Below are 14,017 nucleotides of genomic sequence, written 5' to 3'. Positions count from 1 at the left end.
GATAAATCTGTCATGCCTGCAGATGACTTCAAGGAAGGTAAAGTTAATGTACATGATGTAAAACATAAAAAGTTTTTCTGGAGTCACCATTGATCCCCTACTGGCCACATGAATGTGTGGGCAAGAAAAACCTTTCTAAATTCTTCTAAATCTAAACCTAAACTCTTCTGAATTTAGACCTTTATAATTGTCACATTTCTCTCAGATGAAGCTAAAGGTTAAGTAAATATTCTTATCATGCCATATAGCTTAACTTTAAGTGATAATGTTTAAATGTTTTTAATTTTAATTTTTTTTTCTGAGGAGAGCTGTGAGGATTTTCTCTTTTAATAGATAAAATGGAACTTTTCTTCAACATACTAAAATAATGTAGTTCTGTGATTTGCTCAAGATTCACAGTGTTCTCATAAAACTCCTAGTTCTTGTGATTGGATCTGTTAATTTAAAAAATCACTTTATGTTCATTTTGAAGGATTTGCCGTTTTTTAAGGCATCAATTCTATCATACGCTTGAATATTTGTTTGTGTCTTATCTCACTTTTATCTCTGTCTCCACAATTTGCTTATGACGATACAACCTTTAGATATAGTGGAAAACACATGTAATCTTCCTTTCCCCCAAATGTAATCCCAGTTTTTATTCTACACTAAATTAGCTGGGGTTTCTCAATAAATTTTAAAAGTTGCCAACTTATGACTTTTATCTGCCATTTAAGTGATATGAGTAATAACTGATATTAAATATGTACTTTCAGAAAATATTGTGGAAGGTAGGCAAAATCTTCATTAAATGTCTCTGGTTAATTCTAAACATACGATATAGAATATGGCTGCTGAAGTTTTCCTCACAGAAGGTCACTTAATGCAGACTGAAAATGTTCATATATATTATTTTTAGTAGAGTGGACACAACTGAAATATGTTTTAGAGGCTTCATGCAGAAAAAAATGCAGGCTTCAAGTGGCCCTTGAACTGTGTGGAAGGAACATTTACTGATGAGTTCCTCTGGAAATTTTATTGATTTTTTTTCTTCCCTGTTCTTGGGCCTTTTAAAAACTTCTTTCAGTACTGAAGAGTTATTTTTTTTTCTCTCTCCTCTTGTGTTTGCAAGTGTTTCCTTCTGCATCTGTTACTGTGCTGCTTCAAGAGACAATTAGACTGCAAGAATCTCTGCTGATGCGGTGGGCATCTGAGGCATAATTTAAAGCTGTTATATTTTGTCCTAGTACTTCATTCTCTCTTTCTGGATAAACCCTTAAAATTATGAGTTACTAATTAGTCTGTGCTCCCCTGTTTGTACTTGAGGATAAAGTGGGCACATCGAATAAGATCCTTGCCATGTCCCTTTTACTTCTGTTCTGTAGCACTGGGGAGAAGCCTTGTTTTTGTTTACAATTTCCTGATGCTTTTCTTGAAGCTTGTTTCTGTCCTGGTTTGGGGAAGTGTACTCCAACTTTCACATGATGCAGGGTGCCAGCTTTCAAATGGAGTTGTTACAGCAGCTGCAGCCCTGAATCTCCAACCATATGTAAAGTGCAGGTGACCCCTGCTCCGATACAGACCTAGTTCTCTGTTTCTCCATTGTTTTAAAAGCTTTCTGGTGACTTGGGCCCAAAGACCCTAATTTTATGAAACCAAAAGCACCTTGTTTTTTTGGTTTTTAATAATTATTTTTATAGTGTGGTAAGTGAATGAGGGTTTCTAGTAATTAGCATGCTGCATTCTTCCCCTCCTTTCAATGTATGACAAGACAGATTTATCTTTAAGTGCTGTGTGGGATAAGAGCAACAGGGTCCTAATGGGATTCGTGGCTATGGCAAAAAAATGCCATAATGCTAAATGCCAGATACCTAAAGGAAAATCCATTATTTGCCTGATAGTCCATGTTTAACCACCCTGACACCTACATAATTATTTCAAATGTTAAATGCTGATGGCTTCCTAGCATCAAATCATAGGAAATGTGGCTATCAAGGATTTGAGTGCTCATGTGCTACATTCAGATGGTGACTTTGTATATGACATGGGGTATTTACTGTCCTTGAACAGCCTGAAATCTCAGGTTGTAGAGAGAAGATTCTGTGTACTGTTTGTTGTGATAATGAATAATGTGTTACAGCACATTTGAAGCCTGCATCCTGCAGTGTTACCCTTGCAAATTGCCTGAGAATGCTTCAGAAACTACTGTGATACAGCCCAGGGAGTGAAACTCTCTGCTGGCTGTAACAGGGTGCTAAAACCACATGCCATTGGACTGTAGACACTTTCATTAACTCCTAGAGATTGGAGTCTCTAGGCTTCAGTTTTTGTCTTACATTCTTTTGAAATAGTTATCCACCTCTAAGCCAGACTGGTTCAGTGCAACAGTCTTGCTGAAGTTTAAGATAAATTTTTACAGGGAAAATGAAAAAACTAATTTTTTCATTCTGTCAGAGAAGGATCTTACAGAGTTTTGTCTTTAAATTGTGAGATCCATCCTTCCTTGCTGAATTCTATATTTATTCATGCAAAAAGGCTTATTATTCATGAAAAAGGGTAATTAAAATAATTCTCAAAAGCAGAAGTAAATTGATGTCTGATGCAACCACTGGTTGGGCTCAAGGTCTTCTACATTTTCATGTACTTATCTTTTAATTAACTATTATATTTAAAAGAGAAATTAGTGAATGAAAGGAAATGGTTTGTGGATGTGAAATTATTCTGGTTTGTTCGAGGAGAACCTCAAGGGTGCTTATTAGACATACTGTTCTGTACTCAGCCAAATAACTGTAGGTGGGGCCTGATAAATGTATGAGGAAATGTACTCTTTAAAGTTGGAATTGTTGGGCTGAAATAATGTACTCATGCACATTTGAAGTAAAGTTTTGTGAGTTTACAGCAGTCTTCTGGGAAAATAAGGTGGAAATGAAATCAGATTTTTTAGTGAAGTATTTTTTCTCCTCTTTGCACACATGCAAAGGGGATCACTGCCATTAAATTGTCACAAAGTACAATATTCCTGTGTTCTGCTCCCAACATTAGAAAGAGAGACTGTTATTGTGAACATCTTTGCCAAAGATGATTTATCTTCTTATTCCACTACATAAAATGATCTGTGCTAGAAGGAAAACTAGGAAGTCTTTTGTTGAGCCACCTGCTCAAAGCAGATTCAGGAGTGAATTTATACGTGGTAAAGCTCTTTTGCAGCCAGGTGGAAATGGGATAAAATGGGACAAATTGTCTTATGCTTAGTTATATACTATAACTGGATATGTAAAAAAAATAATGAAGAATTAATGCAGAATTTTTAATGTTTAACGCTTGAACACTTGTTTGAAATTGTAAAGCTGATTATAGTTGTATATTAGTTTACATTGGCTTTTTAGCCTTTTCATACTTTTTCATTATTTGAGTAATTCCTAGAGTACTAGAGCTATAAGAGGGCTCAAGAGGGACTTTTTATAAGATAATTTAGTGGTGGGACAAGGGCTAATGGCTTCAAACTGGAAGAGGGTAAGTTTGGATGAGAAAATTCTTTTCTCTGAAGGTGGTGGAGAGACATTGGAACAGGTTGCTCAGAAACGTTGCCCTATCCCTGGAAATGTTCAAGGTCGGCTTGGATGGGGCTCTGAGCAACCTGGTCTAATGAAAGGTGTCTTTGACTATGGCATGGAGATCGGAACTAGATGATCCTTTAGATCCTCTCCAACCCAAAACTGTCTCCACGATTCTGATTGTATGGTTCTGGCTCTTCTCTTGGTTAGACATTTACAGTTCAGTTCTAGCACTCAGTCTTGGTATCAGGCCAAACACCTCCGATACTCAATTTCTAAAATGTAGCAATTAAAATTTCTTACTGTCTTTGGGATTTATTCCAATGGACTAATTGTCCGAAAATGACTGGCTTTCCCATATCATGGATGATGTAAAGGTAGAGAATGTTCCTCAAACGGCCTTCCTGTGATCCCTGAAATGTCTAAAGGCTCATTGTAAATGTTGACTAGGAATGGGGCAGTTGCCATACTTATTGTAACCAAAACTTGGCATGAGTTTATCAGGAGTGTCGACACTGAAAGGGGTTAATTTGAATGATGGATTAATTAAACTTCTCTTGTTTCACTTCTACACGTCCTAAGATGCTCTTTAGGTGTGTTATGTGCTATGACTGCCAAAGACTGAATAAAAAAATACAGATTAGGATGAATCATGCCTTGCACCTTCATCTTTAATTTAATAGATCATTGTTTCTCAAACTGTGCATTATGAATACTCATTAAATGAGACCCCAAATGACATTTGCCTGCTTTTTAACAGCTATTTTTTGTAACTGGTCTTTAAGACTTTACTTGAAAGACCAGTTTTATGATCTGCATTTTAGTCAGTAGGATTTCTGGGGCACTGAGATATATAGTGTGACTTGGTGAATGAGCAAACTGGTAGCAAAGCCAGGAGTTGAACCAGAATATCGGAATCTAAACCCCCACTGTGACTTATCTCTCCCTCTATCTCCAATAGAAGGGGGTCCTGATTATAGAGGAGAAATAAGCCCCAGTTTGGAAAAGGATAAGAGATATTTTTTGAAAGAAACTCCCATAAATAAATGTACATCACTCAGGAGTCAAAAAGACTGTAACATCCAGGTGCACAGACTGAACACAAATCTGTTGCTTATTTATAGTCCTGAGTGTCTAGATATCCTTGTCAGAAATCAGGCTGTTAAGCACTGTCACTTGGGGCAGGTCTGTTTGAGATTAGACATTAAATTCTGATTAATCTTTTTAGAAGATTTCAGACAATGTTTCTCATTTAAACTAATTGTCAACCCACCTGGGTTTTCAGCACAATTTACATCACTGTTTCATTTTCTGAAAGTGAAATGGGAATGAAATAAGGGGCTGATTGTCTGAATCATATTCAAAAGAAGGATTTATTAGGCTTTAAAATTTGAATTTGGAAAGTGGTGTTACTTTTCTGTGATCAAATAACGTATTTATGTAGAGAGATTCAAGCAGAAAATTTCCCAAAAATCTCCAAACTCTTTAAAATCGTCTTGGAAGGACCACCATGCTAAGATACATTACAACATTAGAACCTACAGTGCAGTCAGAACTTCAGCAATCTCTGTCTCTTATATATCTATCAAGAATGAAATTATGTGATTGACTTCTGCTTATGTACAGCAGCTACAGTGACCTTATGTTTAAAAGGAAGCTATAGGATTCTGTTTTTTTTCCAGTGAAACATTATAAAGCTGTTAAATTCAGCAGAGGTGTGCCTAATGTGCCTACCTGTAAAGTGAAGTTGCTGTAAGAAGCTGTTGGGAGACAGATACCTCACCTGCATCTGCCCTTTGGACTCTAGAGCCAATTGTGCTTAGACACTCAGGTTTGTGTCCATAAGGGAACTGTTGGCTTGTTCACATTGTCTTACTTTTGCAGTCCCTTACTTTGGCTAATGTTAGCAATGACACCAAAGTGAGCTTGGACTCAATCCCAGAGGTCTTCCCCCAACAATTTAGTAAATCCTTCCCGTACTTGGACATTTGAAGAGAGGCTTTTGAATTTCTGGTCTCTTCAAACCCAACTTCAGTTTCAGAAAGGTAGGATTATGTCATAGGAAAATCTGGTTTCTCTTTCTTTGCAAACACTGCTGTAGAGGATTTGTCTGGCAGCTCTGCTGTGGCCTGTTCTGCGCATGCTCCCTTAACACTCTGATCATCAGCGGCGCAATTGACTCTCTGCCTCTCTGAGAGATACCTTCTTATTTATAATATCTTTCACTTACCACATACATTTTCTCTTCTATTGTCAAGCAGGATTTGATTTACAAAACATTAGAGGTTCTTTCTCTATAAAACAGAGATTCTTTCTCTCTGGCAATTTTCAACAGGATGCCAATGAGGTAGGTTGGTCATGAACAGCAACAGAATTGTTTGGAAGAGAAGGTTCTTCCAAGCACATTTGAAACACTCTTTTGACAAACTGACGAAATTATAGGCTGTTAATGCTACAAGGCTGTGCATGTATACAGAAGTGTCAAATGTCTCTCCTCTGGGGCCTGCTGACAAGGAGCAGAAGTGTGGACAAAGAGCCTCAAGTTCAAAGGTTGTTCCAGGCTAGGAACTTAGCTGGTAAACCATTTACCCATCACTGTTTCCAAATCCAATCATAGTTCTGTCTTTCTGTTGTCCTCTTAAATAAAAAATAAAAAAAGAAAAAAAAAAAATCAAACCGAACCAAACAAAAAAACCCAAAATCAAACCCCCCAAAAACAAAAAAGCAAAAAAAAAAAAGGAAAAAAAGCGTGGCTACAAACTGTTGTTGATTGATCAAATTTCTAACAGAAAGAAATTGAAAAATATTATACAAACCAGTTCACAGAGAATGTATTTAACTTGCACAAAATTGGAGATGATACCTGTATCTTCAAATCTAAATTTCTTACTCTGTAGTTCACACACAGCCAAGCAAATTTGATTCTAATTGGTCTCCTCCTATTCTTCCTCTAAATATTCTTGAATATTTTATACGAAGTGGAGCTTTTTTATTAGCAATAGGTAGGAAAAAATGGCTGTTGTATAGCTGAAATTCAACGCTCATTCAGTGCATTTAATTTTGGATCTTTTGTTTTAATGATCTGGAATTTATTTTTTGTTTTGTTTTAATGACATATGAGAAAACACTCCGGAAGTATTTCATATGATTAACATTTCTTTCACAATCATACAATCATAGAATCTTGAGTTGGAAAGGATGTTAGAGATCATCTAGTGCCAACTCCTCTGCCATGGGAGTGTCATATGCAATTTTATTGTCCATATGCAATTTTACTGCTGATCAGGTTCTAATGGTTTGATTATATAATTACTTAGCAGTTTTGAAAACTGTCTCCATGTCCAAAAGTCTGACTGAATTTACATATGAAGCTTTGTAGAACTGCCTTTGAAAATCTTGGCTCTTGCAGCTTTAAAACTCAAGTGGAAATTGTTTTACAGCTCTTGCTAGATGCATAGTACTTCAATTTTTGCTAGAATATTGTCTGTCATAGCACTTGACAATTAAGGTTCCTTTATTTGCTGAACTGTTAAATTAAAATTGATGCATTCTTATATTTAAAAAACCCTTACAGAATCATTGCACTTTTGTCAAGGAAATCGTAGTTTGATAGAATTGCCTTTTTTGGAATTAGTGACTGTTCATCACTATTATCTCTCTTTAACAGAGACAAAATTTGATTAATTTGAAGGAGATTTGGGAGCACTTGCATTTTTCAGAGAGATACTCACGCCTATTTAGTTCAAGAAAATGAATAAGTGTTGTTTGTCCATCTAGGCCTTAGGTAAAGAGTTAATAGTAAGCTCTATAAATCTCTGATGAATATGATACTTATACAGATTCAGAGACCTTTCTGTCTGTGATCATAAAACCTGGTGATGTGATGCAGAAGGAATGCATACTCTTACTGACTTTTTTTTCAGACTTAGTCTCTACAAAATCCAGTAGTAAAATTGCTACAGTTGGTTGATTGTTTGATTTTTTTTTTAATCCTCAAATAAAAATGCAAAAAATAAATCTGTGGGAGGCATCTCCTCCAAACTGGTTTTGTTCAGCTTTGCTTAATGCACTGCTTTTTTTGTTCTAAGGTGAAGAAAAGCCAGTGGTAAGCTTTCAAATGAATTAAAAATAAAACTATTGCTCTTATTTAACATCTGGTTTATTTGTAAACAGCTAAATATGCTTACATTTGCCATCTTTTCTCTGTTAAGTAAAATCCTCATCACATCCTTATTTTACTTAACAAGGCAGGCCTGGACTAAGTAAAAGCAAACACATGAAAACTCTGATCTTCCAGTAATCTATATGATGGAGACTTAAAGCTGAAGTTGCTCTACTTATATTTACTAACCTTTAATGGATTCTTTTGTCTCTCACATTTGGCCTACAGCTTTCTAAATATACCACCTTCTAATTTATTCACATTGTCAGTTTTCTTTCTCCATGGTGTGAAAGAGAACATCAAATGAAAATATCTCATGCAAGGTTCAGGACAGACAGGCTGTCTATCCTGAACCATGCATGTGATATTTTCATTTGAAACCTTCTTGTGTTAGAAGTGAAGCTTTAGTGTTTTGTACCTTATTCATCCTATTGCTATTCCTGATTTTCTAGTCTTGTATCTGGCTTGCAGGCCGAGCGGATATAGTCAATATAGATATTTCTTACACCAAAGTTGTTTCACATTTCAAATCATCTTACTTGTTTTTCTCCTATCCCTTTTTCATTTATTTTTATATCTCTTTTTAATTTGGGAAGAACAGAACTGCATGCAGTGTTCACTGTAGTGTGCCTCACGATAATAAACCGTGATTTATGAAGTTGTTCTGTCCTCCCTTCCTTTCCTAGTAATTTCTAGCCTTCTGTTTACTTTCTAAACTTATCTGATGTTTTTATAGTATTTTTCTAACCTCAACTTCTTGTTTATGAATTATGTCAGCCTATCTATTTATGAGTATGTTGAACAGCACAGACCCCAAGGATGCTTTCTCTTTGAAAGAAAATTTCTAGATGAGGAGCTATAAAATTTGGAATGTGAGAAAGTTAACAAATGCTTTAATTTCTGTGAACCATGTGGGCTTGTTCATGTGATTATATATACATGTTTCACAGGGCAGTTTAATTCAAAACCCTTAAATTGATACAAAACATACAACAAATACAACATACAACAAAAATATCTGTTACAGATAGAGCATGCCTGCTATTGAGTATTGCAAGGAAGTTACCAGTGAGAGTATCTCTACAATGACAATTTGCCAGAATAGGTCTTGTGTTTCTCGGAATAGCAAGAATCTCCCTGCCTCTCCTTAACAGGAACTGTTTAGTGGTAGGAAAGATCGGTATTGCTAAATGAAAAATGGGAACAGCAATGCGCTTGAGAGTTTTGGCTTAGAATTAGTTTAGTGAATGGGACAATGTAGATAGGTTAAGTAATAGGGGTGATGAGAGATTTATTGAACTCCCTTTATCTGAATAGATTAATGGAATAGAATCACAAAGCCCACTAGATTTTGAATGAATTAAACATAAAATGCCTAATCTCCAAATACTAATTCAGTGTTGAATTCATAATTCAAGAAAGAGGAAAAGAGATTGAAAGATTCTCCCTGTTTCTTTGAGGCAGAAAGGGAACAACATTTATATGAAAGCATGTTGTATGTGAGATGAAAATGCTGCCAGCAAAGACTGGGATTCTAAAGGTTTGAAATTTTGTGGTGTTAAGAGAGCTGAGCAAATGCTGTGTTTCCCTTTCCCCAACCATTATAAAGACCTGTACTGATTGCTTGCAAGTATTTTTGGTTTGTTTTGGTTTTGTTTCAAATGTTTCCTCTTCCCTATTTCTTGATTCTCTGTAGATACTTCTTTTGCATTTCAGGGTGGGACTAGTGTAGCTTTTACCTATTGCATGAGAACTCCAGTGTAAGCCACATCATAAGCTGCCTTCTCATATCTCAATTCCTTGTGTGCTTTCCTTATTACTTGGTTGTCCTCCCTTGCCTTCACTTGATGATGGATTTAAGTTTTTGACTCAGTCTCAAAATGCCTGTTACTCCTCCACTTAGATCCAGACTTAACCTTCCCTTTATGGTTGGAGTCCACATGGGCTTTATCATTGTATTTTTCTTGTAACCTTTCCACAAAGGGAAATTTTGTTCCACTGCAAAGGTCTTATGTTGTTTGAATTGGTATGGCTGACTTGATAATATCCTAAGTTCAGGGTCATACAGTGCAAAGCACATTGCAGAAATGTGCAGTAATGACAATAATGGTTTCTGTTGTGGTTTATTTCAGCCTTTTGACAGTAGGTCTCCCACATTAGAATCTGAGGTTGTAATTATCTCTCCTTTTCATACTTATGTTTATCTACTTAAATGGCATTCTTTATTGCTGTATAAACTCATCTTATAATGGGAACTTTCTTGAGTTTTTTTAATATAATTATGAAGATCACAGGCTCTGTAATAGGATGATGTTTAATTAAAATAATTGGTGACTTTAAGCAAAATATTCTAGATAGTTTTTGAAAGCTACTTCTGTGATCTGTCTGACCCGCCAACATCATTAATTGCATTGACTAATTATTAATTATAGACAAATGGTCTGCTAGAGGTTGGGGACATATTTGAAGTTTTGGGCAATAAAGAAATATTTATTTGTTTCCAATAACTGACTTCCTTTTGTTGGGCTGAGGCAGCGGTACGTGTCACTAGTCTAGATTTCTGTGTGAGCCCAACTGATCTGAATTTTAGGAAGGGGTGCACTATTCCTGACACTATACTTTAAAAAATAGTTTTTCTGTCCAACTACTGGTGTAAGGCTCCTGAAGAAGTCTAATCAAGACTCAGTGCTGCCTCAGTCTATCAAAAGCATCTGCTGCTGACTGAAGCCAAGTGTAAGTCATACTTAATTTCAAGGGAAGGAATTGATGATATTCTTGTGTGTCTCTAGGAATCCGGAAAGACCGCAGAGGTGGGCGAGTGATGAAACAAAAACGCCAAAGAGAGGAGCAGGATTCCAGGAATGGGGAGGCTTCTTCAACAGAGCTGCGAGCTCCCACCCTTTGGACAAGTCCACTGGTGGTTAAACATAACAAGAAGAACAGCCCAGCCCTGTCCCTGACAGCAGAACAGATGGTCAGTGCCTTGCTGGAAGCTGAGCCACCCCTGGTTTATTCTGAATATGACCCAAACAGACCATTCAATGAAGCCTCTATGATGACCCTGTTGACCAACCTTGCAGACAGAGAATTGGTGCACATGATCAACTGGGCAAAGAGAGTTCCAGGTAAGGAAAAAAAGCCCATGTAAACTATAAAACCTGTAGATCACAAACAAAAAAAAAAAAAAAAAAAAAAAACCACAAAAAAACCCAACAAACCCACATACTGATTTTCTGACTAACTATTCTCATTTAATTCAAATTGTTCATTTAAGTATAAATACATTGACAAAATTTACAACATTAAACAAAGTTTATGTTATATTGGTCAATAAAATGCTATTGTGCAATGTAAGTGACTTTTGAGGAAAGATTTATTCAAGAAAAGGTATCTTCCCCACTCTATAGGATGCTGGGCAGTTTTTTGTTTGCAAATCCTTCTTTTTTTCCATACAAAACTCAAAAACATTAAAGGTTGAAAGAGATTATTGGTCAAATCCAGTCAATTTGACCTAATCAAATTATCTTAAATATTTTGATCCCCTTAGAAAAGGGTTATTCTCACATATGTAATGTAAGCCATAAGTTCAGTATCACTACTAAGCCTGTAAGTATTACTAAGATTTATTTAGTTGCTGAGTTATAGTTTTGACTGTGAATTACAGATCTTTCATGAATTTTGGGTTTGAAAAACAAATTCAGAATAAAAGTTTTAGTATGAAATTTTTTTTGGTGCACTGTGATTCCCTCTTTTCCCAAAAGGAATTAGAGAATTGTGGGAAGTATGTAACATTTTTCTTTGAGTGTATGTTATATATTCATTCATGCAGTTCAGTTAATCAATATAAATGAAAGGAGAGAGTAGTTTTGTTGTTAAAGTTCATCACCTTTCACAGTTTCAATGTACACAAACACTCTTCATAAGATTTAAAAATTTGTAACACATTTATTGCACATGCCATAGTTTTATCTTGGTAAAAATACTGGTATACATGGTACTTTATACTTCATAATTCATTGGAGTTCTGATCTTTTAAGTTTTTTACTGTAGCCATTTATTTAATTAAAATTATGTAGATGCTTTAGGAAGGGATGCTAGAGGTGACTAACACAGCTCTCACTCACATAGTGCATTAACTCAAAAGAATTACACCCAGGTTATGCCATTTTTCTGTTTTCCTTCATTTAAGCTTGGCAAGACTGTTCCTGGTAAATCAATAACCATGTCTTTTCCAGTCCTTAAGGGTTCCCTTTCAGCCACTTTTCACATGTCACTTTGTGGGCTTCAGCTGTGATCAATGAGAACCTGTGTGTGTTTCATTTCTCATCGTATCTTATTAGAATTCACTTGAGAATTTTATTCTTGACAAAGTCACGGTGGTTGAAGCCTGATCCACAGTCTGTTCAAGTCAAAGGCAGTTCTCCTGTTAATTTAGGTATGTTTTGCATCATGCCATTACAAAAATGCTTTTGAAAAATGAACCTATGTACATAGTATTAAAGCTATTCACTATCAAAACAGATAAATTCAAATTACCTTTCTATGGATTTTTAGAGATAGAAGTACTCTGAGTCTGTTAAAACAAATTAATTTAAATTCAAGATACCACAATCTAAATTCATTATGTTGTCCAACTGGAAACATTTGGTTTCCATGACTTTTGATTTTGAGAGTATTAATGGAAATGTGTTTAGAAATTAAGTAACATTGTCAGACAACCAAGATCTGGTTTTTATTCAGAAATATCTCTAGAACTGCCTGTTACAAGATGATTAAAACTAGATTAAAAAATTACCTGGTTTACCAAATATAAACTTCAAATTTTAAGAAAGCATCTGACACTGGAAAATCAAATGTGTAAGGTTATCAACTCTTTGTGTATAGCCAATGTATTTTGCATTTAAATTTACATTAACTCTCAAAATAGCTCCTAAGGAGAAACCAAGCCCAGTGGCTTGATCATGTTTATCCATTAATAAGTACTCTAGCAGGTGAGGTTTTCTACAGAACTGTTGAACTTTGGCTAGAATTAAATAACAAAAATCCTTTTCTGTTCATAGTTTGATCTATTAGGCACTATACAAACAATTATACCAAAAGAAAACAACAATTATACCTAAAGCAGGACAGAGAGAAAAAAAGAGTTTGGGCGTTCTGAAAGTGCTGGACACCTAGCTGGTTCTTGATGCTGTGGCCTGGAGAACAGTATGCATGAACAAAAGCAGAAATTAAAGTGCTTTAGAAAGTTGATTTAAAAGAATTCAAGTCCAGTTGTTTACCCACCTCTATAACTGGGGTCTCTGAGAATAAGAAATTTAGACCTATGTGCTTAAATATATATTTTTTAATCTCTTGGTCTCTAGGAAATGTTGTGTGCACATAGATGCTGATATTAAATTTCAGAAGCACTGGTCACTTTTCAAAGATTGGGTCTTTGCTTGCCAAAGTTTTCTTCTGCTGGAACACATTGGGAATACATATGCATTAATGGAAATGTGTCAAACAATTTAAATTGCATTTTCACCCCCACAGCATGTTGCCATTGACTACTCCATTATTACTAGGATTTAAATGACGCAGCTGAATTAGAGAGAATTTTTGTATACATTATTCACAAATGGGGGAACTGAATAACTTTTTTAAGTATTTGGTGCAACAGGATTGTGGAAATCCATTCAGTTGTTTTTTCAGCTAATTTACTAGGGTTTCAAGCTTCAGGATCAAGGGTAAGAATATCCTTTTTTCCTAAAAAGTGAGTATCCTTTTTAGAAATAGAAAAAAATCAGTTGCAGGAAATGGCTTCCCCTACGCACACTTCTCAAGCCTTGGAAACATTGTGCAAGTTCATTTACCTACATGCAGGATGTAGGCAAGCAAGGAGTAAAGTCTATATGAGTGGCTGAGTTGAAATCCTATTTCATGGTGATCACAGAATCACAGGATATGCTGTTTGGAAAGGACCCACAAGGGTCCAAGTCCTGGCCCTGTTCAGCACCATCCCTAAGAGTCACACCATATTTCTGAGAGCACTGTCCAAATGGTTGTTGAACTCTGTCAGGCTGGTGCTGTGACTACTTCCCTGGGGAGCCTGTTCCACCGCCCAACCACCCTCTGGGTGAAGAACCTTTTTCTAATACCAACCTAAACCTCCTGTGGCATAATTTCAGGCCATTTGCTTGGGTCCTGTCACCACAGAGAGAGATCAGTATTTGCCCCTCCTCTGGCATCACAAAGAAGTTACAGACTGCAGTGAGGTCTCCCCTCAGTCTTCTCAGGCTGAACAGACCAAGTGACCTCAGCTGCTCCTCATGCAGCTTCCCAT

General features: G+C 36.0%; 1 protein-coding gene across 1 annotated transcript in view; it reads left to right on the top strand.

Annotated features, from left to right (window-relative positions):
• The window catches only part of ESR1 (estrogen receptor 1), a 180,218-nt gene that overhangs the window by 119,468 nt on the left and 46,733 nt on the right, over positions 1-14,017 (top strand). Inside the window, 1 exon segment of the mRNA XM_071435510.1 lies at positions 10,485-10,820. Coding sequence (XP_071291611.1) covers positions 10,485-10,820 — 336 coding nt within the window.

Source organism: Agelaius tricolor, unplaced genomic scaffold (genome assembly GCF_023055355.1).
Source record: "Agelaius tricolor isolate 1412-34295 unplaced genomic scaffold, bAgeTri1.0.p SCAF_1, whole genome shotgun sequence".
Taxonomy (NCBI): Eukaryota; Metazoa; Chordata; class Aves; order Passeriformes; family Icteridae; genus Agelaius; species Agelaius tricolor.
This window is presented reverse-complemented; position numbering and strand designations above follow the sequence as displayed.